We start from the raw sequence: 24,996 nt of genomic DNA on the forward strand, positions 1-24,996 counted from the left end.
TCATTGCTTCCGTTCAAATTTATTGCTGTCTTACAATGAATCCAGCAATAATCCATTGTAAATATCCTAACTTTAGTTTAGTGTATTTAATACATTAAGTGGTTTCCAAAATTTCTCCAGAGAGAGAAAACCAGCAGTGAAAGTGTATGAAAGAGGGAGAATCAGTCATCCTTTGAATAGACAGTAACTGTGACTGTATTTCTCTATTTCTCTTGGCTATTAATTGTGTGCATGTACCATCATAAAATTAAGATGTTATTTTACACTACAACATGGTTATGTGTCTTCAAGTGGAGTTGGGGAGTCAGACTGGTTTCAAATTAATCACATTCTTGTTACTTCATGGATTTCACTTAGCAGGACCCTCTGGGATATTGACACGTTAAGTAGGAAATTACCTTTATATATATATATATATATATATATATATATATATATATATATATATATATATATATATATATATATATATATATATATATATATATATATATATATATATATATATATATATATATAGCATTCTGTGGTCCGGAAACTCCCGTGGTCCGGAACGATTTTAGTTTGTCCAATAGGTAGATAGGCAGTTTTTTTTACTTATCTGAATTATTATTATTATTACAGGAGTATTAAATTTTTGCCCCTCAGGCCTCAATGTGGGTCAGTGACCTATGCCCGGGTGGGCTAATCCCCTTAAAAAAAAAAAAAAAAAGCCGCGGGAAATTAAGGTTTGTTTACATCCGGCAGTTCGGCTGCTCTCTCTCTCTCTCTCTCTGCTTGTCTATACAGAGTACAACATTTAACCCTTCAATATATATGAGCAGTAAATAAGTGTTGCTTTCATATTCTTATGTAGAGTAATGACGATATGTTTTCATGTGCGCACTTACATACGCGCAGTCTCACTTTTTTTTACCATTAATGGTTAGCTACTTATATTGTTCCATTTATTAACATTAAATAACATTACAGGTACTTCAAACAACCATATTAATTTTTTTACATTAATTTTACTACAGCTAAAATCAGGGTCTTATTTTCTTCAGTTTTATATGTAGAACCAATCAGTCACTGGTTTCGTAAGCTTTAACATAGTAATGCCGGCAGCCATCTCGTCTCCTCTAATATTCCACGTATTATTAATAATTTGTATTGTTAATTTTGCACACATACATTAATTCAATAAAAACAAATTCAGAAACATTAATTAAAATATACAGGTATATGAACAGTAAATAAGTGTTGCTTTCATATTCTTATGTAAAGTAATGACGATATGTTTTCACGTGTGCGCATGCGCACTTACATATGCGATCTCTCTTTTTTCTTTACCATTAACGTAAGCTACTTCTATTGTTCCATTTATTAACATTAAATAACATTACTTAAAGCAACCATATTAATTTTACTACAGCTACAACCAAGGTCTTATTTTCTTCAGTTTTATATGTCGAACCAGTCAGTCACTGGTTTTGTAATCAACGAAAACAATGCTGTGTCATTTCCTTGTGTGTTTTAATATTCTACGTATTATTAATGAATTGTATTGCTCATTTTGCACACATAAACATTAATTCAATAAAAAAGACACTCAGTAATAAACAATAATGAATCTTTTGTACATAAGAGAAATGACGCTGTTTACACGCTTATGCACGTCGTCTGCACGTTGGCGGGCCGTTCAAACCCGTCGAAATTCAAGTTTCCGCCGTCAAAATTTGTATTTATTTATTTTTTTGTTCCAATAAAATATGTTAAAAATTAAAAACTCGCAAAATTTGAGAAGCTACTATACGACATTTAACCCTTCAATATGTCTTCAAAGAGACCATGATGCAGAGAAAGTGGTGCTAGTGCTTCCAAGCATAAGCACAAGTCACTATCTATCCAGGAAAAGGGTGAATTTCCATGGTCCGGCACCAGTTAGGTCCCAAGGTTGCCGGACTAGAGAGGTACAGCCTGTATGTATGTATGTATGTATGTATGTATGTATGTATGTATATATATATATATATATATATATATATATATATATATATATATATATATATATATATATATATATATATATATATATATATAATGGTAAAATTTCTATGAACACACCACACACAATCTACTCTAAACACATTTAATTCCCTGGAATCTTAGATAAGAAACAGTGACAACTTCTTGTAATTTATCTTGCTGTACCTAAGGGTCCATTGAACTATAAATGGAACAGTAGTTTTCACTACTGATCTGAATGACTCGCTGGTCAAACAACACAATGATCCAATCAATGATTCAAGGATCCTAATTTGACTGGGCAAGTAGCTCCTTATAGCATAAACAAAGCTTACACTCATAATAGGTCCTGCTGCTCAACATAACAAGCCTTCTGTCAATTGTAGGCTGCCAGGGGGTTGTTTAGCAGTGAGAAATCATGAAGGTCCAGCATTGAGGATGTGTATGCCATAAAACAAAAATATTCTTATCAAAACACTTTACTTCAATATCACTGCACTAGTTTTGATGTATATTTAACTGGAGCAACTATGAGACTACAGTATTTCATATTTTATGCTTTAACAAGATTTGCTGTATGAATAAAACCTTAAAACCAAGTTAATAAAAAAAAAGGAAGAAAGGAGACAAAACACAATACATCTATACACCTGTGCGTAGTGGAGCTCTGGGTGGTGTAGGTGTGTGGGCATGACGCCTAGCCCAAGCTACTATCCTGCCCACACTCCACGATTCTCTGCTACTAACTTGGTACTGATCAAGGTGATGTTTAACCTCTCGTGCTCTCTGGAACTATAAAATTAAAAGTAACTATAAGTAAGTTTTTCATTAAAAAATATTGAAGATAACAGTAAATGAGAAAAAACAAATTATTGGACTTGGTCCATTCAGAAAAATCAAGGAGCTAGTTTAAAAGATACTGCTACTGTAGTCTTTCCTCTCAAAATGTTTTTGTTTTCCCTTTGTACACTTTTACCCTAAAACACCACATGATGGTCTGCCACATATTATTAAATTCCAATAGTTTTTATCAATGAATATTATTTGTTTTTCAGTTTTTCCATATGCTGTTTTTTCTTCTTTCTTCTACTTTGCAACTTTTTCCTGTTTCCCTATTCTTATATTTTACATAATGTTTACCCACTGTGGCAACCAGGACACCTTGCCATCAGGTAATCATGACTAACCCATGAAAGTGTAGAATGTAACAGTAAAACGATGATGATTGAGCAGTTATACAGTAGCTTTAAAAGGCCTCCTGCTTCTATAGGGTAACCTGTGTACTTGATCTACCAAATTTGAAGAAGATGGATGTGACAAAGAAGACAGTGATCTGTTTTCCCAATAGATTAAAACTTCAGCCATCGTGATAATTATGGGTGTGGTCAACTGACCTAAAATCCCCTGCAGGGTATGCATAATAATAATAATAATAATATTAATATTAATAAAAAATAATAATAATAATAGCTGTTTGGTCTTAGAATGTATGCTCGGAAAGATGCATGTTGTACATGATAAAAAGTTGATATTACACTTACTTCTGCAGCACGCTGCTTCCCCAATGGCCAGCACAGAAATTCTTCGCGAGATTTGGCACAAAAGGGTAACACTTGGGAATATTTATATTGGTGTTGATCCAGTGGCAATGCTCTCACCCAAACATACACACACTTGTCAGTAGAAGTACATCTTTTGCACACTGCTTCCAGCTGTCTGGTAAAACAAAGGAAATAATTACACTAATACTATAATTCAGACCTTTCATATATAACAAGACATTTCTGATCACCGAGCTCAGATGTTCAGGCAAAATGCCCATTTTTGCAAATTAAATATAAAATTACCTATTTTGTCTATTTTCACTGATTTTTTATTACAGTATTCTGTCATTAAGAGAAACCCCTATATGTTTTCAATAATTATTTGGGTGTCCTTAACGAAAATCGCTCCGTCCTCCATGGCCTGGACTGTACAGTTTGAGTTGGTTACTTCTCTTTCGAACACAGTTGCACACATTTCACTTACAATGCCTAAAGTGAGCTCTTCTTCAAAACTTAACTTATTTGAAAAGTTTGGTAGCAACGTGTTGTCTATCGATGGGGCAGTACAGTATTATTTTGCATAATGTGCAAAAAATCAGTGAACTACAAGAAGTACTGTACTTTGTTTCTCAACATTTACCGGTAGAGACTTCTAAGCACAAAGCTGCTGCTGCTGCTGCTTGCAAAACTGGCTAACAGAGTACAGTACAGTACATGCCTTCTTATTTCATATACTACAGCCTCTAGTACAGCGATTTTCAACCAATGTGCCGCGGCACATTAGTGTGCAGCGAAGCATCCGTAGTTATGCCGCGTGAGTTTAAATAGCATTTGGATACGTTTTGACATTAGTGGTTCTTTTATGGAGTGCATTAAACTCCTTTTTTTTTCAATAATGCAATAAATAAACAAATGAGTTGTTCATTAAAAGCCCAAATGGCAGTTTTAAATTCTCTCCTTAATTCCGTAGTGTAGATCCACCGATCTCCACTGCCAGCCGTAAGATGCGGTAATGAGCATGTGTGAGTGCAATGAAGTTGCATTCCTGGCTAATATATTCCAAGCCTTGAACACTCTTAATAAGAGTATGCAGGGAAAGAATGAAAATATTCTGAGTTGTACTGACAAAGTTAGCTCTTTTAAGGAAAAACTAACACTGTGGGGAGCCAGAATAAAATAAGAGAACAATGTTGAAATACTTGAACTGACAAAAGGTTGCAGACTGGACAAAAATCTTGTCAGTTTAATTCTACAGTTTGTAACTTCTGAGTAAAAACATTAAAAAGTATTTCCCATCACTTGATGTATCTTCCTTGAACTGGGTGAGAGATCCGTGAGTGCGAGTCGGCAGGATTAACTGTTGCCGAAGAGGATGAGCTGACAGAAATCAGAAACGACAGAGGACTGAAACCGAAGCACCTATCAACAGATATGACTTCATTCTGGTTGTCCCTTCGAGAGGAATACCCCATCATTACAAAGAAGGCAATTGATGCACGTCTTCCTTTCTCAACATTGTATCTGTGTGAAGCTGGCTTCTCTGCTATGAACACAATGAAAAGCAAGAACAGGTCGCGGCTTCAAACACTGGAGGAGGCCTTGAGGGTATGCCTGTCAACCATTCGACCTCGGACATGGAACATCGTGAGACAACACCAAGCACAGGTTTCCCACTGATATTTTTATGTAAGCAAAGACCTTTTATTTTTACTCACATTTATATTTGAATACAATCTATATCTGAAAGTTTCATATAATTTTTTAATGAATGGCATCTTTTTCAATGACATCTTGTTTCAATGTGTAGTAATAACAAATATGCACAAAACTTTCAAATTATTTTGAAAACCATGATCAAAAATACACTTTTGGCAATAAAATTAATAAATTATTATTTTTTTAAATTATGAACACAGTCTTATCATTAATTTTCTTTTAAATTATCAAATCTATCCTTAAATATTGATGGTGTGCCTCGACCATTTTAGTGCCTGGCTCACTGTGCCGTGAGATGAAAAAGGTTGAAAATCACTGCTCTAGTAGGCAATCTCACTTTTTTTTAAAATGTGTGCAAGGCATTCGTTCATGTCAACATTCCTCTGCGGAAACTGGAAAAAAAAATCTTAAGTATTTTTGGGTAAAATATGCTAAAGAGAATGTACCATGCAAGACTATTTTATGGAAAAATTATGAGGATACCTGTAAATGCATCTTTTTTTTTTACCCACATTATCTCTCTGAGAAGCAGTAAAGTTTCAAAGGAGAAAAATTATAAATTGCAAATTTTGCAACAAGTTGATTGGTTTCTATCATTTACTTTTCTAATAGTGTTGTAATTTTATGCATAGAATATTTGCATATTTATTTTTTGAAGTACTGTACTGTAAAATAATTACAGTACAGTACTATGTAATGCCTTTGTTGGCTGTTTGTCTTGACGATATGCCCGATGTTTTTAAAATATTTTAAATGTTTAAACTTTTGGGCTCTACAGTACATAAAAAAAAAAAAAAAAAAAAAATAACCTAGCCCTAATGTCAGGCTTTTCAGATCACATCTCAATGCAAGCAAATTTGTCTTCTAACTCTTAAAAAAAGGTGGTGGTTTCGGTCATTCATGACCAATGAAAATTGGATTTGGGAACGTAATCCTCGATTTATGATTGATGGGCTATGATGAACTTGCTAACAAATGGCGGAGTTTAGGTGTTGAGAGCACTGTTGAATGTACCCCATTTAAGAAATTTAACAGAACCCACCAAAGCTTGAAAAGAAAACTGAGGACTAGCCTAAGTTACTTTCTACAACCATACAGCCTATGTTGGGATAGTCCTCATTAGCCCTTAAACATCAGCAATCATAAACAGATGATGGGTATCTTTTGTCCGACAACAACAGTGTGGAAAGACCCCTTGCTGCAGTAGTGTTGCCGTGACACCCAGAAAAATTAGTAAAATATTATGGGAATCAAAAGTGAGGGTGAGATTGAAGAATTAGTCTATTGGCGGCCTAAATTTTATAGAGATATACAGGCAGCCACCACTACTTTCGCCGGAGGTTTCGTCACGCTCCCCGATGGCGAAATCCTCCATTACAGCAAAAGTGTGTAGCGGCCTGCTCCAAGTGTCTGTTTAACCTAACCTTAGTACAAAGTCTATTGGTGTCCTCAATTTTATAGAGGTTAGCCACCCGAAGTCAATAAGAGACAAAGAAATAATCCAAGCAGCCACCACTATCTAGCCTAAACTGTTTAGCCTGACCGTGGTAAATTCTAACGGGGGACCTTAAATTTTATAGAATAATAATACAGTTTTACCCCGCTTAACGGGCTTTCACTTAACGCGTTTTCGCATATACTTGGTGCCTTGCCAAAGCTGAACTTTCACTTAACGCGGCATTTTTCATCATATACGCATTTTTCATCATATACGCGGTGAGTGTCCGGCTCGAGAGCTATTTTTAGATTCGCACCACCCCCCCACCCGCCACCCTGCCTGACTGCCTGTTTTAGCTCATAAAATTCATACAAATTACCCAGCCAGAATATAATTTACATTGCTGGAATTCTTATAATTTGGTGATCATTTTGAATATAAACAACATATATTTTGCATTAAACATACAATTTTTAGATAAAAATATTTCTCTAGGTAACTATGTTATCTTTTGTCCAAAATATATGACATTTATATTCAAAATATTCCTGGTCTTACAAGGAATCCAGCAATGTCAATTATATTATCCTAACTTTAGTTTGAGGTATTATTTATTAAAATTTAGTGGTTATCCCACACATCTCCTTGGGACGGTGGTGGGGGGTGGGGGGGAGGGAGGGACCGACCGACCGACCATCTGTTACCCCGTGAAGAATTATTTTTTTTTTTATTAACTGAAGATATTTGTTTTAGCTCATAAAATTCATACAAATTACCCGGTCAGAATATAATTTACATTGCTGGAATTCTTATAATTTGGTGATCATTTTGAATATAAACAACATATATTTTGCATTAAACATACAATTTTTAGATAAAAATTGTTCTCTAGGTAACTATGTTATCTTTTGTCCAAAATATATGACATTTATATTCAAAATATTCCTGGTCTTACAAGGAATCCAGCAATGTCAATTATATTATCCTAACTTTAATCTGAGGTATTATTTAATACTAAATGTTATAAACTCTGGAAGGGAGGATTGGTGGGGGGTGGGGGGAGGGTTGGGACTGACCACGCGGTTGGAAGAGGGGGGGAAGGCAAGGTGGGGTACTTTGATTGACAGATAGTGTCGAAGAATATTTTTTTTTTTTTATTAACTGAAGATATTTGTTTTAGCTCATAAAATTCATACAAATTATCCGGCCAGAATATAATTTACATTGCTGGAATTCTTACAATTTGTTGATCATTTTGAATATAAACATCATAGATTTTGCATTAGACATACAAATTTTTGATGTAAAGTTTATTCTGAGTAAATATGTTATCTTTTGTGAAAAATATATGACATTTATATTCAAAATATTCCTGGTCTTACAAGGAATCCAGCAATGTCAATTATATTATCCTAACTTTAGTTTGAGGAATTATTTATTACTATACCTGGTTTTCCCCCAAAAATTTCTCAGAGGGAAGAGCCAGTGAGTGTAGTGTGAGAAGAGGGGGAGGGAGTTGAGTCCATTATTTGAATGGACATTAACTTGGCGACTGTATTTCTCTATTTCTCTTAAGTATTAATTGTGTGCATGTACCATCATAAAATTAAGATGTTATTTTTACTACAACATAGTTATTTGTCGTCAAAAAGTGGAGTTTGGGGGTCGGGCTGGGTTCTATTGGAATTAATCCCATATGTTCTGTTATTCACTTAACGCGGTTTTCACTTAACGCAGGACCCTCTGGGTTCAATTGACCGAGTTAAGTGGGGTACAACTGTACAGGCAACTACCTAACCTAACCAACCACTACCGGGCCGCCTAACCTAACCACTACTTTCGCCGGAGGTTTCGTCACGCTCCCCGATGGCGAAACACAGGCTCACTCACCATGGTGGTTACAGTTGTTTGCAAGAGATAATTATTATAATGATCTGAGTAAGTAATGAGCAATAGAAAGTAACATGTGAATATAATAAATTAGTGATAAAAATAACAAGATGAGCAACAGAAAGTAACAGGTAAATATAATAAACTAAGTGATCAAAATAACAAAATGAGCAACAGAAAATAAACCTCTTCATACAGTTCTCATGACTAATCCTGAGAATTTCCTCACACCTTTCTTAGAGTAGGAATCTTTTCTGAAGCAAGCTATTTCTAAAAGAAAAATATTTTAACCCATTTCAAGGAGGTTTTTGTAAAAAGAACCCACGGAAACAAGAAATTTAAAATTGGTTCTAAGGACCAGGTTGAATTAAAACTCTTCAGTGGCCTCAGTTTGAAGTTTTTTTTTTTTTAAAGGGGGAATAGCCCACCCGGACACAGGTCATCAACCCACAATGGGGCCTAGTGGCGAAAAAATAAAAGTAAAAAGAAATAAAAAATAGAAAAGAAAAATATTAAATCAATCTAGACCACACAGTTACCGGAAAACCAGTTTTTTAAAGCGAGACAGATTGTATGAATATGGAAACACAGAAGAAGGCAGAGCATTCCACAGTTTGACTCTGTGAGAAAAGAAGGATGTACTATAACGGGTTATTCTTGTGTGACCGACAGCCACAGAGAAATGGTGGGCACCGCGGGCAAGACGAGTGTTACGAGCCCACGGCCATGCTGGCAGTACACAGGATGCTAAATCCACCGGACATTGCCCGTTAAAGTACCTGTAAAAGAGAGAGTGAAGCAAAATCGCAGCAAAGAGAAAGGGAAGAAAGATTATCAACTAAAGAAGGAGAGTTATAAGACAAAATGCCTATGATTCCACCATATCTAACAGTTGGGCGGAAGAAGACCCACCCCAGATATGAGAGTAGTACTCCGAGTTAGGATGAATGAAACCCTTATAAACTTAAAGCAGCTGCCCAGGAGTGAAGTAGCTATGGCATCTGTACAGCATTCCCAGCTTTTGGTAGGCAGATTTAGCAATGTTGTGGATGTGTGGCATCCATAACATACTAGAAGAAATGGGGAGACCTAGCATATCTATTTTAGAACTTGGCAGAATGATCACGCCCTGAAATGTGATTGGTGGGAGATCATCTAATTTGAAAAATTTAATTGGCAATTACTGAGTTTTATTACTATTGAATTTACCAAGTTTTTACCTGCCCATTCGGAGATGCTGAACAAATCCGTATTGATAGATGAAATGATATCAGCTCTAGAAACAGATCAAGTTTGAGAATTAAGGGGAAGGGAAAAATGTGAAAAAGAGTGAAGAATAGAATCATCAGCATAAGAATGGATAGAACTAGTCATAATATGAAGTAAATCATTGATAAAAAGAAGAAAGAGAGTAGGTGAAAGAACAGAACCTTGTGGGACACCAATATTGGTGGAGAAAGAGCGAGAGATCGATGCCTCGACAACAACTGCCATGGATTGGTTCTCAAGGAAGCTAGAAATTAGAGAACAAAGTGGGGGAGAGAAAACATAAGAGGGAAGTTTAGAAAGCAAAGACATGTGCCATACCATGTCAAATGTTTTGGAGATGTCGAGGGCCACGACGAAAGTTTCCCAAAAATCCCTAAGAGAGGATGACCAATGAGGGGTGCAGTAGGACAGCAGATCACCAGTAGATCTCGCCTGGCAAAAGCCATACTGGTGATCCGACAAAAGAGAAAAGCGTTCAAGGACGGAGAAAATGAGAGTTTAAGATAGTTTCGAAAATCTTAGAGGGGGATGAAGTTAGGGCAATGGGGCAGCAGTTGCAGGGATTGGAATGGTCACCCTTCTTTGGGATGGGCTGAACCAAGGTATGCTTCCAAGAAGAAGGAGAAGTTTGGGTTTTGAGGCAAAGGCAAAAGAGGTGAGCAAGCACAGGAGGCTAGAATTTCAGCACACTCCCTCAGAACACGAGGGAGTATTCCGTCTGGTCCATGCACCTTACTCACATCCAACCTGGATAACACACCAGCAACCCTACAAGTGGAGATTATAGGAAAGTGCATAGGAGCAGCAGGAGTAGGATGGATAGAGTTAGAATCGTTTAAGGTGGATTTAGAGGAGAATAAGGTGCCAAAGAGATTGGTTTTATCAGGGGTAGAGTTGGCTATAGAGTTATCAGGTTGGAAAAGAGGAGAAAAAGAAGGAGTGCAGAAGTTATTACAGATGTTTATGGTTAAAGACCAGAAGGATTTACTAGAAGAAGAGTTAGTCAGGTCAGCGGTCTTTCTTTTTATAAAATTCCGCTTGGCCCTACGAAACAGAGCCTTCCAACGATTCCTAGAAGTAATGAAAGAAGAGTGGGTAATAGGAGAAGATAGTTTCATAGCTAGATATGCCCTATGTCTCTCCCTACAGTATTTGTAAAAAAACATCTGTGGAGAAGTCACTTGTAAAGTCTTCTTCTTTAAAGTTTGACTGAGGCATATTCAAATGATGCACATGTACTGCCAGATAATATTCTACCAAAAATCTTAAATATGGAAAGCCATCATCAATATAAAATAAGTTGGGGAAGGCTTAAATTTTGTTTAATGTACAGAGAAGACAAGAATCATTTTCAATTAAGACTCGTATTACCTATTTGAAAATTTCCAGGGATTTAAGAAAAACTGCAACTACTGTGTTATTATTAATGGACAAATGAAGCACTGATCCTGAATGTCTGTTTTCTACCAGACATCATAGCTAGGCATACCTTCCACTCATAATTCATGTAAGATGGGATGATATTTTGTCCCATCTACTAATACCAATCAGCCCTCACTCTCCAGCATTCTATCCCTTTATTTTTTAGCAACTTGGTATAACAGTTACTCTCTCGGAACCTGGAGTGAGCTGAGGTTCCCTAGTCAGCATACTCCATGACAAGGCTTACTTTCAAGAGTTAGAATCTAGAACTAAAGCCATCACTCAGTTCCAATTTACTAATTCAATAACCCAAAAGAAAAGGGAAGGTATCCAATGCACCAGGCTCTGCTAGAAAATAGAATTTCAGGATTAATTTTCAAAATCTAGCCATGCCCTGAAGCCAAGCAGCCCTAGGAAAACAAAAGTCAACTAGACAAAGCGAAAGGTGGTGGTGTTACAAGTACAGTATTAGGAAGACATACTCCTGGGAGAGGTGACCAGGTTTTTGCCATCTTCTAGGGCAGGGGTTCTCAACCAGGGGGGGGGGGGGAAACTGATACTAATATGGAAAAAATAAAGGATTTTCAGTATTATATGCATATTATTTGGAATGCACTTTTTGAGGCAGACAATCTTGGAAAGGAGGGGGGAATGACATTCTGACATATGGTGAAAGGGGTGCATGGGGCAAACAAGGTTGAGAACCACTGTTCTAGGGTTTGAAGAATTAAACCACCCCTCTTTCCTTTATAACCAGAAATTTATGTTTTCTCTTCCTAAGCCTCTCTAAGAACTTAATCAATAATCTCTCACATTCTTTCCTCCATTGTGAAATCATTGATTCACCAGCCTCCTCCAATGGTCCATCAACCATCCTGATCTTGTAGTTAATCATGCTCTGTTCATATAAGCTTTATTGCAAAGCACGAACTATCACTTCATACTACTCCTCTCATTTATCCTTACCCTACCCTCTTCCAACATATACCAGGTCAATTACTTAATGTTCTTCCCTAATACTCAGTCACCTATTCTTGACACTTACCTTTGGTTACCACATTTATTTATTTCTTACTCAAATAATTTCTTTCTGTCAACCTTCTTGTTGTTATCACCTGGGTACACGTAATGAACTTCATAATATATATTTCTTAAATATTAAAGCAATAATACCTGATCTACATCTCTTACCTGACCCGCTCCTCCCATTCCTGAGAAGTACTTCCATCCTCCTCCTTGTTTCTGTCTTCTGACACTGTCTCCATTTTTACAAATGCTATGTTTGTCTTGTCAGAAGATGCATTAAAAGAAAGGCTCTTAATAACAGGCGAGTTACTTGTAACCTTCGTTTGCACATTATTGAGAACAGAAGTGGTAGAAGTGACCCCAGAATTTGTGGTATTGGTGAGGGGTTTGAGCAAGCTACATACTGTTGGAGATGTTGCCATGGTGATACCTCGTAGAAGTGACACTCCTGCAGTCATATTTTTTGCATTACTGGGTGTGCACTTCACTGAGTTTGATGTAGGTTTTAATGCACCATCATTTCCCATACCTCTGACCACAAAGGGTGGTATTTGCAGTACTGTCCCCGTGTCTCCTGCGTTACTGCAAACTATCATTGGAGGATGCTGTGTTGGAGTCATCTTTCCTTTACTTGTTACTAGCTGTAGACCACTTGACCCGGCAACTTGTTGGCTTCCCTGCACTGTGGTCAATGCTGAAGTATTATTTGATGTTGTAAGGATGCAACTGCTTACTGTTGGGGCTGAACTAGTGGCCATGTTCATACTAGAAGTTACTTGACTGGAATCTGAACAAGTTTTCCCTTTGGCGAGTTTACCTGCTGATATCAATTGCCCATTATTGGTTATGAATTTAATGTTTGCAGTTGATAATGGTCTCTGAATAAATCTGGTTGATGTGGAGCTACTATTTTTTACTTCCTGAACTATTTTCAGTGGCATTACCTGTATGTTTGACTTTAAACCTACAGGTGTTTGAGTATATGTTACTTGACCCTGCAACATGTGCAGTGTGTCACCAGCACCACCCTTCAACCCCTTTTTATTCAAAAGTTGTTTAACTAAAGTGTGTTTCTTATCTTGAATGGCAGCCTTCACCAGAAGCTGTTGTAAAGGTCTTTGAGAAAGTCTGCTGGTCGATAATCGTGCTATGGTCTGATTTCCCTGAGTAACATGGGATGGTCTCGACACACCCTGAATACCGCTGGTTGATGGAGCCATATTCATTGATCCCCCATTATCTTTCACTGCATTTTTATTCGGAGAAAAATTTAGAATTTTTATTGGTGTACCAGAAACTTTGGTATTGTCCTGCTCAACCTCAGCCTTTACTTCTAATGTTACTACCTTTGATCCTTCCCTTTGATGAGTCAATATTTCACTTGGCTCTTGTTTTATGGTAAAACCTTCAGTGTCTCCTTTCTGCTGTTTTTCTGGGACATGCAGCTTAATTATCTTTTGACTAACATTATGCTTGCTAACTATTCCATGCTGATTAACTAGCTTGCTATCAAGAGCATCCACTTCATTTTCCTGCTTATTTGCACCACCCTGAGCAATCTTGAGAGCTAAAGAGTACATATGAGCTGGGATGTAGTATGGCACCAGACGTCCATCTGGCTGTCGCACGTGTATTTTACAAACTTTGCCTTGAGCACCATTGACATTGGTCATTTTGTCACCCAGATGGTCTTTTGGTGGTTTAAGTCCTTGTGCCTTATTTTCTTCTGTTCCCTCAAGTTTAATTTTAGACTCTACTGTACTAATTTTTTCACGCTTTTCATCATATACTTTGTTTATAATTACATCACCACTAACTTCATTTTCACACTGAGTACCAATAAGGGAAAGTTGTTTACATGAAGCCACTGATTCAACCATCTTTTTTCTCACATTTTTAATGATAGTGTTTTTGTCAGAACTTATTATAACTTTCTTTACACTTTCCTGTTTAACAGGAGTTGTCTGTTTAACACAATCAACAGTACTTTTCTGTTCAACACTGTGAACAATTGTGATATTTTCTTCAATTTGAGATGACACCACACCAGTTTCCAGTTCCTTGACGAGAGTAGCTGGACAATTCTCTTCTTTCATAATCAGTTGTGTTGTCTGTTGTGATCCACTGATATTGGTTGTCCTCTCTGAGCCTGGTTCATATACCCAGAGGTCATACCATTTCTCCTGACCTGGTCAAAATAGAAGTCAGGTGAAACTTTTTATTTTGTTAATTTTAACTGAAGTACCTAAGTAAAATAATAAACAATTGAAACACCAATACAGATATCCCTCACTTAATTTTAATTCGGTTTAGTGATAAATTTTTTTTTACATCCTTTCTCACTTAATGCGAGGCCAAAATTCGCTTTAGTGATAGCTTGATTCACTGGGAAGGGGAAAAACTGAAGATGAGGTGGCCTGTGAGATGGCATGTTGCCATTGTTACATGCAATGAAACTAGAAGTTTTGGAAAAATCATTACAATACTTTAAGTGGCTTAGAAATAAAGAAAATATAAAATAAAACTAAAACTTATGTAAAATGAAGAGCATGGGTGTTCACAGTATGTGCGTGGAGTGTACATACGTGTGCAGACAGTAGGCTGTAATTGTGTCGCCAACTCGCCACCCAGCCATGCTCCCCGTCTCTCAATGTGACGGAACACACACACACACAACCAGTCAGCCCTCATTGAGACAAGATGTGTCATGTAGGCACTCCCTCTTGGCAGCCTGGTCAAGTCTGTTTGGCCCTACACTCCCCTGCTACACCCTAACCTCCTCCCAATTTCTTTACCAACCTCACTACACCCAGGTTTATCAGCAAAACATTTAAGTGATCAGTGCAAAGATTGGTTACCAAACAGTGATCAAATAGTGTATCCCAAGGAAAAAACAAGCATGATTCACAACAAATTACCAGTGAACTGAGTAGTACTAACCCATGGGTACTTTGTCGATGACCCTCAAAGTGCCAGGGACAAGACTGCCACAGTGTTTACGACTACAAATATTAGCAGATGTCTACCAATGTACTATGCTATGGAAAGTCTGCTGGTGGCCCTCAGTGCTGCCATTGAGTTAAAGGCCACAGCAGACAAACACTTCGGTACGTCCACAACAAAAGATGTTCAGTAGTGAAGAACTCCAGGTACACCTTGTACAGTTTAAAGCAAGGGAACGGATATCCTGATGGCAGTATTATTGCGCTACTAAAACAGCTGAACATATTTCACGCTTGAAGTTGTAGACAATGACGTCAAAAACAGAAGCCCATCAGGACCATCATCTCCAGTAGAAAGCAGAGAAACCTACTCCTGACAAACCGTACCAATACACTGAAGGTCCCCGAACTTGCCACAGTCTACCCTCCTTATCACTCTCCAACCTCACCTCCTAAGACAACAAATTTGAAGAGCTCGCTACCACAGTCAGGGCAATTGCTGCCAAAGTCGTCATCATCTGCGAGTCGTGACAAATTGTTCTTGAAACTTGTCACATTGAGGGATATCAACTCTTTCATTACCTTCGCACACATGGACATGGAGGGGACGTTGCCCTCTTCTGTCAGGTTGAACTAGGTCTGTCATGCCTGGATGTTTTAGTCTTAACTGATGTGGAGGCACTAAGGGTACATCTTGTGCCATGTGCCCACCCTCTCCACACTGCCTCTATCATATACCTGTATTGTGTGAAATACCATCTGCCTGGCTCACCCACCAGAGACATTCTTATCAATCACTCTCATTACCACCTCAAGAGTTAGGCAATCATGTGTCAAGCTAGTACTATGTGGGGATTATAACAAAATTGACACCACTGATATCGAGGACCAGCTGCTATTATCACAAGCTGTGAATTTCCCTACACACAGTCAAAATACTAGAGATGTATTTCTTTTTCATGTTGGGCGGCTGGTATTTTTTTCCGAATTTCTCTGATATTTTTGTAGCCTCCCGTAAATTTACATTTTGAGTTGCTTCCAATACAAGATATCATTATACAGTGAACCCTCGCTTTACGCGGTTTCACTTTACGCGTTTCTACATTTACGCAGTACCCTGCCAGAACCGGAATTCCCACTTTATGCGGTGCATCTACTCATATACGCGGGTGATGTATAATTTTTTTATTTAGCTCATAAAATTCATACAAATTACCCGGCCAGAATATAATTTACATTGCTGGAATTCTTACAAATTGATGATCATTTTGAATAGAAGCATCATAGATTTTGCATTAGACATACAAATTTTAGATCTAATGCAAGTATTTTGTTTACTCAGAGCAAATATGTTATCTTTTGTGCAAAATATATGACGTGTATATTCAAAATATTCCTGGTCTTGCAAGGAATCCAGCAATGTCAATCATATTATCCTAACTTTAGTCTGAGGTATTATTTATTACTAAAAACGTAAATATACTGTTATAACCCAATCATTTCTCTGGTAGGGAGGGAAGGTGGGGGTGAGGGGTAGGGAGGGAGGGAGGGACCCAGGGAGCAGGTGGGAAGAGGGGGGGAGGGGGGTATTTTGATTGACAGATAGTATTTGGGTAAGTATATTTTGTTCATTTATTGAAGATATTTGTTTTAGCTCATAAAATTCATACAAATTACCGGGCCAGAATAAAATTTACATTGCTGGAATTCTTACAATTTGATGATCATTTTGAATATAAACATCATAGATTTTGCATTAGACATACAAATTTTAGATCTACTGTAAGTATTTTGTTTACTCTGAGTAAATATGTTATCTTTTGTGCAAAATATATGACATTTATATTCAAAATATTCCTGGTCTTACAAGGAATCCAACAATGTCAATTATATTATCCTAACTTTAGTCTGAGGTATTATTTATTACTAAAAAGGTAAATATTTTGGTTTCTCCCAAACATTTCTCTGGTAGGGAGGGTTGGTTGGGGGTGGGGGGGACGGAGGGACCGATCGACCATCTGGCGAGGTTGGAAGAGGGGGGGAGGCAAGGTGGGGTGTTTTGATTGACAGATAGTGTCGTGAAGAATATTTTTTTTATTATTAACTGAAGATATTTGTTTTAGCTCATAAAATTCATACAAATTACCCGGCCAGAATATACAGTAATTTACATTGCTGGAATTCTTACAATTTGCTGATCATTTTGAATATAAACATCATAGATTTTGCATTAGACATACAAATTTTAGATCTAATGTAAGTATTTTGTTTACTCTGAGTAAATATGTTATCTTTTGTGCAAAATATATGACATTTATATTCAAAATATTCCTGGTCTTACAGGGAATCCAGCAATGTCAATTATATTATCCTAACTTTAGTTTGAGGTATTATTTATTACTATACCTTAAAATCTAGTGGTTTTCCCCCAAACATTTCTCAGAGAGGGAAGAGCCAGGAGTGTGAGAAGAGGGGGAGGGAGTTGAGTCCATTACTTGAATGGACATTAACTTGGCGACTGTATTTCTCTATTTCTCTTAAATATTAATTGTGTGCATGTACCATCATAAAATTAAGATGTTATGTTTACTAGAACATAGGTATTGTGTCGGAAAAAGTGGAGTTTGGGGGTCAGCCGGTCTCCATTTCATTTAATCCCATATGTTATGTTGTTCACTTTACGCGTTTCTCGCTTTACGTGGGCCTCCGTGGGTTCAATTGACCGTGTAAAGTGAGGGTTCACTGTAGTGTTTTTAGATAATTTACACATTTACTTTCATTCATTTACAAAAACTATTGTCAAAAGTAGTACAGTACTGGAAAGTACTGTACTCTGCAAAGGTGTTGTACAATCATTAGCAATATTTTCAGATTTATTTATTTATTTATTTATAATTTTTTTTTATGGGATTAGCCCACCAGGGCACAGGTCAATGACCCACATTAGGGCCTGGGGGCAAAAATATAATAATAATAATAATAATAATAATAATAATAATAATAATAATAATAATAATAATAATAATAATAATAATAATAATAATACAAATAATGACAATAATTTTGGGCAGTGAATAGTTCACCATCCCTAGACATAGACACCAAATTGACAAATTACACCAACACCACCATGGAAGCTCACCACCACTTCTTCCCCGAGAAGTCCGTCAGATCACACCCAGCTGACTTGCCCTGGATCACACCTCGGATCAAAAGACTTATGAGGCAAAGAGACAGTGCCTTTTATCTCAATGACCACAACTGCTACAGGTCCCTTCGCAACCAAGTCATCCGTAAGATATGTGCTGCAAAGAAGTCTTACTACCTAACAAAGCTGCAACACCTGATGCAGACCAACATCAGTCAGTGGTATGGTAAGCTTAAAGAACTAATGGTGATGCAGCTGAGCCATCAAACCACCATTTCGCAACTATGTGCCAGAAGCTCCCATCGGCTCGACACAACCAGTCTCCATGCTTACCTACCAAGCCCCCTTTCCCACTGATTTAGTGGAAGAATTTGAAGTAGCAAAAGGTTTGGACAAACTGAAGTTAAAACGCTCCAATGACTTACCAATGAAACTCTAAAAGGTGTTCTCCCCAGAACTAGGTATATCCCTTTGCTCCATCATCAATGTTTCCCTCAGTCAAGCAAGATGCCTCAGCCGACTAGAATACCTCATATATGTCACCAAAGCCCAAGTCAACAAGCCCACAATCCTTAAATAAGCTAAGAACCTTTGCCATCACCCCATTACCCATCTTAATCTGCAAAAGTTTCATTTTTGACTGGGCTTATACTGATATTGCAGGCACAATAGATCCTTAGCAATTTGGGAATATGAAAACTTCCTCCACCACTCACTCTCTTGTCAGCTTTCTCGAGTACATATACGTACTGCCATTTGGAAAAATGAAAGATGTCGGTGGTTGTCGCCTTCATTGATGTTACCAAAGCATTTGACCTATTCGACGACAATTTAATCATCAGTAAAACTATCAACCTTGGGTTTCGGAGGAGTCTAATACTATGGCTTCCAGACTTCGTTAGTGACCATATGTTTCCGAGAGGCTGTTTCCACTTTTTAGTCACTCACCTGTGGTGTCTCCCAAGGCACCAAGATGGGACTGCTCTGCTTCCTTATGTTTATCAATGATGCCCTAAGAGAAACCCCTGCTTGCTGGAAATATGTCGATGACTCCACCATTGGGATCAGTGTCAACAACTCAGCTCCCGACTACACCACCCTCCAGAATTAATTGAACATTCTTAAAAATTGTGCCACCAACAACCACATCACCATTAACCATACCAAGACCATGGTTATGCACATCAACCTCTCCTCCGACAATGTCCCACCTCTCCATTACTTTGGGCTCCAACACACTCCAGGTTGTGGACTCCACTAAGCTCCTCAGCATCACTATACTGTAGATTGAGTGTAGAGGAAGCAATTTTTTTTTTACATAAAATGTATTATTTTATGATGTGCTATATATCAATTACAGTAGTACCCCGATTTACGCGGTCAATTGAACCCACAGGGTACCGCGGAAAGTGAAAACCTCGTAAAGTGAACAACAGAACATATGGGGTTAATTCCAATAGAGACTGGCCCGACCCCCAAACTCCACTTTTTCCGACACAATACCTATGTTGTAGTAAAAATAACATCTAAATTTTATGATGGTATGCTTACACAATTAATATTTAAGAGAAATACAGTCGCCAGGTTAATGTCCATTCAAATAATGGACTCAAATCCCCGCCCCCTCTTCCCAGCTCACTGGCCCCTACCTCTCTAAGAAATAATTGGGTGAAACACTAGATTTTAACGTTTAGTAATAAATAATACCTCAGACTAAAGTTAGGATAATATAATTGACATTTCTGGATTCCTTGCAGGTCAGGGAATATTTTGAATGTAAACTTCATATATTTTGCACAAAAGATAAAATACTTGCTTTGTGTAAACCAAATTATTACATTAGATCTAAAATTTGTATGTCTAATGCAAAATCCATAAAGTTTATATTCAAAATGATCATCATATTGTAAGAATTCCAGCAATGTAAATTATAATCTGGTCAAGTAATTTGTATGAATTTTATGAGCTAAAACAAATATCTTCAGTTAATAAAAAAAAAATATTCTTCACGACACTATCTGTCAATCAAAGTACCCAACTTGCCTCCTCACACTCACGCCAGCTGGGTCGGTGGGTCCCAACCCTCCCCCCCACCTTCCCTCCCTACCAGAGAAATGTTGGGTGAAAAAACTAGATTTTAACTTTTAGTAATAAATAATACCTCAAACTAAAGTTAGGACAATATAATTGACATTTCTGGATTCCTTGCAGGTCAGGGAATATTTTGAATGTAAACTTCATATATTTTGCACAAAAGATAAAATATTTGCTTTGTGTAAACCAAATTATTACATTAGATCTAAAATTTGTATGTCTAATGCAAAATCCATGATGTTTATATTCAAAATGATCATCATATTGCAAGAATTCCAGCAATGTAAATTATATTCTGGCCGGGTAATTTGTATGAATTTTATGAGCTAAATAAAAAAAAAAATTATACTTCACCGCGTATATGAGTGGATGCACCGCGGAAAGTGAAAGTTCGGTTCTGGCAAGGTACCGCGTAAATGAGAAATCGCGGAAAGTGAAAGTCCGGTTCTGGCAAGGTACCGCGTAAATGAGAAATCGCGGAAAGTGAAACAGTGTAAAGCGGGGTAATACAATATATTATTTATCATAGTAATTTTCTTAATTTTTGATGTATGCAATTTAAAATTTGTTCAAATTTGGCTCAATTTTTGCTTGGTAAATCATTTAACTCTAAACCAAATCACTTATACGTATAGAAGTTTGGTGTTGATAAATCAATTGTAACTTACAGACTCCTTACAGTCCCGAAAATTTCTCATACTCAAAATTTAATTACGGGTCCGTAAGCAGTCTGTAACTCTTAGTGTAAATTCAGTTCTCTTGTCCGAAGGTAGATGGCAGCCCATGAGCTAGTTGGCCAATCGTCACCCAGTTAACAATATAATCAACCAATAACAAGAGAAGGAGAAATCAGCTGAGATCGACACATGTGATAGTTGCTAGACATACTTAAAGCAAAATTAGTGAAGACGGAATTTTATATATACAGTATACAGTGGTTCCTCGGTTAACGAACGGTTCGATTAACGAATTACCAATTCAGTAATCTGTTCTATGTTTACATTCGTTTCCAGTGGAGTAAATATCAAGAAAGCTGTGCTCTTTAATATTTTTGCATTTTTATATTAAAATTATTAGTCATTTTAAAATTTATTTAACATTGATAATATATGCAGTACATGGAACTATTTTTTTGTGCGCCCATCAGCCGCTTAACTCACCCACCAGGAGTCAGTCGCTTTGTTTACAGTGGAGTGAACATCGATTTTGTTGATGCCTTGAATATTTTTGCATTTTTACATTAAATTATTGGTCATTCTGAAATTTAGTTAACATATTGATAATGTATAGCACAGTGCAGTGTTGATTTAAATAAAATTATCTTGAATTACACCAAGTGAACTTAAAATTTTATTGGTGAAATTACTGCATGAAGCATGGGTCCCCTGAAAGGTGATTTCTCCTACATTCCCACTTCCTTCTTTTCTCCCTTCTCCTCCACCCCCACTTTTAATTCCCTTCATCATCATCAACCAGGAACCTTCTACATACACACCTCAAAGTAAATGTACTTTACTGCATTTTTTTTACTTTGTATGTACTTTTCTGTGAGCTGGAAGAAATTACCCAATATCCCATTGAAACAATGGATTCGGTTAACGAACGACTCTGTGGAACTAATTGTGTTTGTAAACCGAGGGACCAGAGTGTGTGTGTGTATATATATATATATATATATATATATATATATATATATATATATATATATATATATATATATATATATATATATATATATATATATATATATATATATATATATATATATACACACACACACACACACACACACACACACACACACACACACACACACAGTAATACCCCGATTTACGCGGTTCCCGTTAACGCGTTTCCACATTTACACGGTACCCCGCCAGAACCGGAATTCCCACTTTACGCGGTGCATCTACTCATATACGCGGGCAGGGTGCGCACAAGGTCGCCCAGTCATCAAAACATTACCGAGTTCTTCACCCGCCACCCACCACAGCCGGCCCAAGTCAGTGATAGTGAGGATATGGACTGATATGGACTTTGAGGGGTTTGACAAAGAGGCCCTGCAAGCCTCTGTGGTGGATAGTGATACAATTGATACAGGTGAGGGCCAATAATCTGCCCTCTGCCTCGGAACCAACCCTCCATCCCCGTGTGCCCAGCCATTTTTTCTACTAATGTAAGTGTTAAAAAGCCTAATATTATTGATATTTCACTTAATTATTAATTATGTGTGTATACCATCAAAAAATTAAGAAGTTATTTTTACCACAACGTAGGTATTGTGTCTGAAAAAGTGGAGTTTGGGGGTCGGCCCAGTCTCTATTTCAATTAACCTATATGTTCTGTTGTTCCATTTACGCGATTCCCGTTTTACGCGGGCCATCGTGGGTTCAATTGACCGCGTAAATCGGGGTATATATATATATATATATATATATATATATATATATATATATATATATATATATATATATATATATATATATATATATATATATATATATATATATATATATATATATATATATATATGATGTTCCATAAACATCTTTCATAAATCAGAGTGTGTATTCCTGAGACACAAATAAAGATAAACGACCTTACCTAATCTAACCTAACTTTTACCGAACTGAACCTTTACCTAACCTAAGCTTTAACTAACCTAAGCTTTAACTAACCTAACCTTTAACTAACCTGACGTTTAACTAATCTAACCTTTACCTAACCTAACCAAGCCTAATCTAAGCTACCTTTACCTAACCAAACCTTTACTTAACCTAATCTTTACCTAGCCTAACCTTTACCTAAACTAACCTTTACCTAGCCTAACCTCTACCTAACTTAACCTTAACTAACCTTTACCTTAACCTAACCTTAACATGCCTTACCTAACCTAACCTAAATTTACCTAAATTTACCTTACCTTACCTAACCTAACCTAGCTTTTCCTTTTTTATAATCCATTTGTAGAGATAATCAAAGGTTAAAATGGATAATAGTGGCATCCTAAGTTATGTTTATACATCAACAGATTTATTGATATGTTGGAGAAATGATTTTAAAAAGTTATAAGAAAATGTACAGTATTTAAAAAATAAATGAAATTTTTCTAGAGAACTTAATTGTTTGTCATTTGCATTGCGGCTTTCTTAGGCTAGGCTAGGTTAGGTTAGGTTAGGTTTGGTTAGGTTAGATAAGGTAAGGTACGGTTAGGTTTTGTTAGGGTAAGATAGATTTCACCAATTTTGCAGCGAAAAAATCACAACTGAATATATCGGATAAAAAACCTATGAACCTAATTCTTTTTCTAAGAATAAAATGCCATACTACTATTAATTTTTACCCCCTTTTTTATTAGGTTTGATGAACTTAGATTGGGTTAGGTATTATTTAACTATGAGTCATGGGTACTTCTTGGATACTTGGCAGAATAGCTTGTTATAACTTGGTCCTAGCAATACCAAGAATGCGGAGTCTAGGGAAAATGTTCACTTGACCTTGTATTGCTTTCATTACCGACGGATATCTACGGCTATACCACATTACAGTGGGTTCTCAAATTTCGCGAGTTTTTAATTAGACGTTTTTTATTTGGACACACAACAACAAAAAAAAAACACTACACAATTTCAAATTTCGATGGCGGAAACTCGAATTTCGATAGGTCTGAGTGGTCCACCAACGTTCAGACGTGCACAATCGTGTAAACAGCGTCATTTCTCTTATGTACAAAAGATTCATTATCTTTTATAAATGAACGTTGTTTTGACTGAATTAATGTTTATGTGTGCAAAATGAACAATACAATTCATTAATAATTCGTAGAACATTAGAACACATGAGGAGACGAGAGGGCATTGTTTTTGTTAATGTTTACAAAACCAGTGACTGATTGGTTCTACATATAAAACGGAAGAAAATAAGACCCTGGTTGTAGCTGTAGTAAAATTAATGTAAAAAAATTAATATGGTTGTTTTAAGTAATGTTATTTAATGTTAATAAATGGAACAATAAAAGTAGCTAATCATTAATGATAAAGAAAAAAGTGAGACTGAGCGTATGTAAGTGTGCACATGTGAAAACATATCGTCATTACTCTACATAAGAATATGAAAGCAACACTTATTTACTGTTCATATATATTTTAATTAATGTTTCTGAATTTAAAACAAAAATTCTATCCACCAGTGGTGGTAAAGTTGAAAACATAAGGACAGTCAATGTTGTTGTGTGTGTTTTTACTTGGATCACGAAGTTGCCAAGTCATCAGGTTCAACTCTAGCTAAAACTGTAGAACATAAACCTTTTTCTGTGCTGTTTTTAGTTTTTATCTAACTTTATCTGTGTTATTTTCGTTGGTTTATTCGGATGTTGCTTTATTACAGGTAGTAATTCGCCAAAAAAGTAGGGTAAATAAGACCAAATTTAGCCAAACATCAAAAGTACCAGACTCAAATTAATTTTCTCCAAAGGAAGTTGTATTTAAATTTGGACGATTT

The 24,996-nt window shown here is 36.6% G+C and overlaps 1 protein-coding gene across 3 annotated transcripts in view; it reads right to left on the reverse strand.

Annotated features, from left to right (window-relative positions):
* LOC121871802 (YEATS domain-containing protein 2-like) overlaps window positions 1-24,996 on the reverse strand; it is a 124,782-nt gene that overhangs the window by 43,363 nt on the left and 56,423 nt on the right. For all 3 annotated transcript variants that reach the window (XR_006089949.1, XM_042374301.1, XM_042374300.1), the window contains exons 7-9: window positions 12,478-14,500; window positions 3,549-3,723; window positions 2,658-2,799 (exon numbers count right to left, since the gene is read on the reverse strand). Coding sequence is in view for 2 of the 3 variants with exons in the window: in XM_042374301.1 (XP_042230235.1) it covers window positions 2,658-2,799; window positions 3,549-3,723; window positions 12,478-14,500 (2,340 nt within the window). In the remaining variant the exon portion in view is untranslated. The remainder of the gene's footprint in view (window positions 1-2,657; window positions 2,800-3,548; window positions 3,724-12,477; window positions 14,501-24,996) is intronic.

The sequence above is a fragment of the Homarus americanus genome, unplaced genomic scaffold (assembly GCF_018991925.1).
Source record: "Homarus americanus isolate GMGI-L3 unplaced genomic scaffold, GMGI_Hamer_2.0 scaffold39675, whole genome shotgun sequence".
Classification (NCBI taxonomy): Eukaryota; Metazoa; Arthropoda; class Malacostraca; order Decapoda; family Nephropidae; genus Homarus; species Homarus americanus.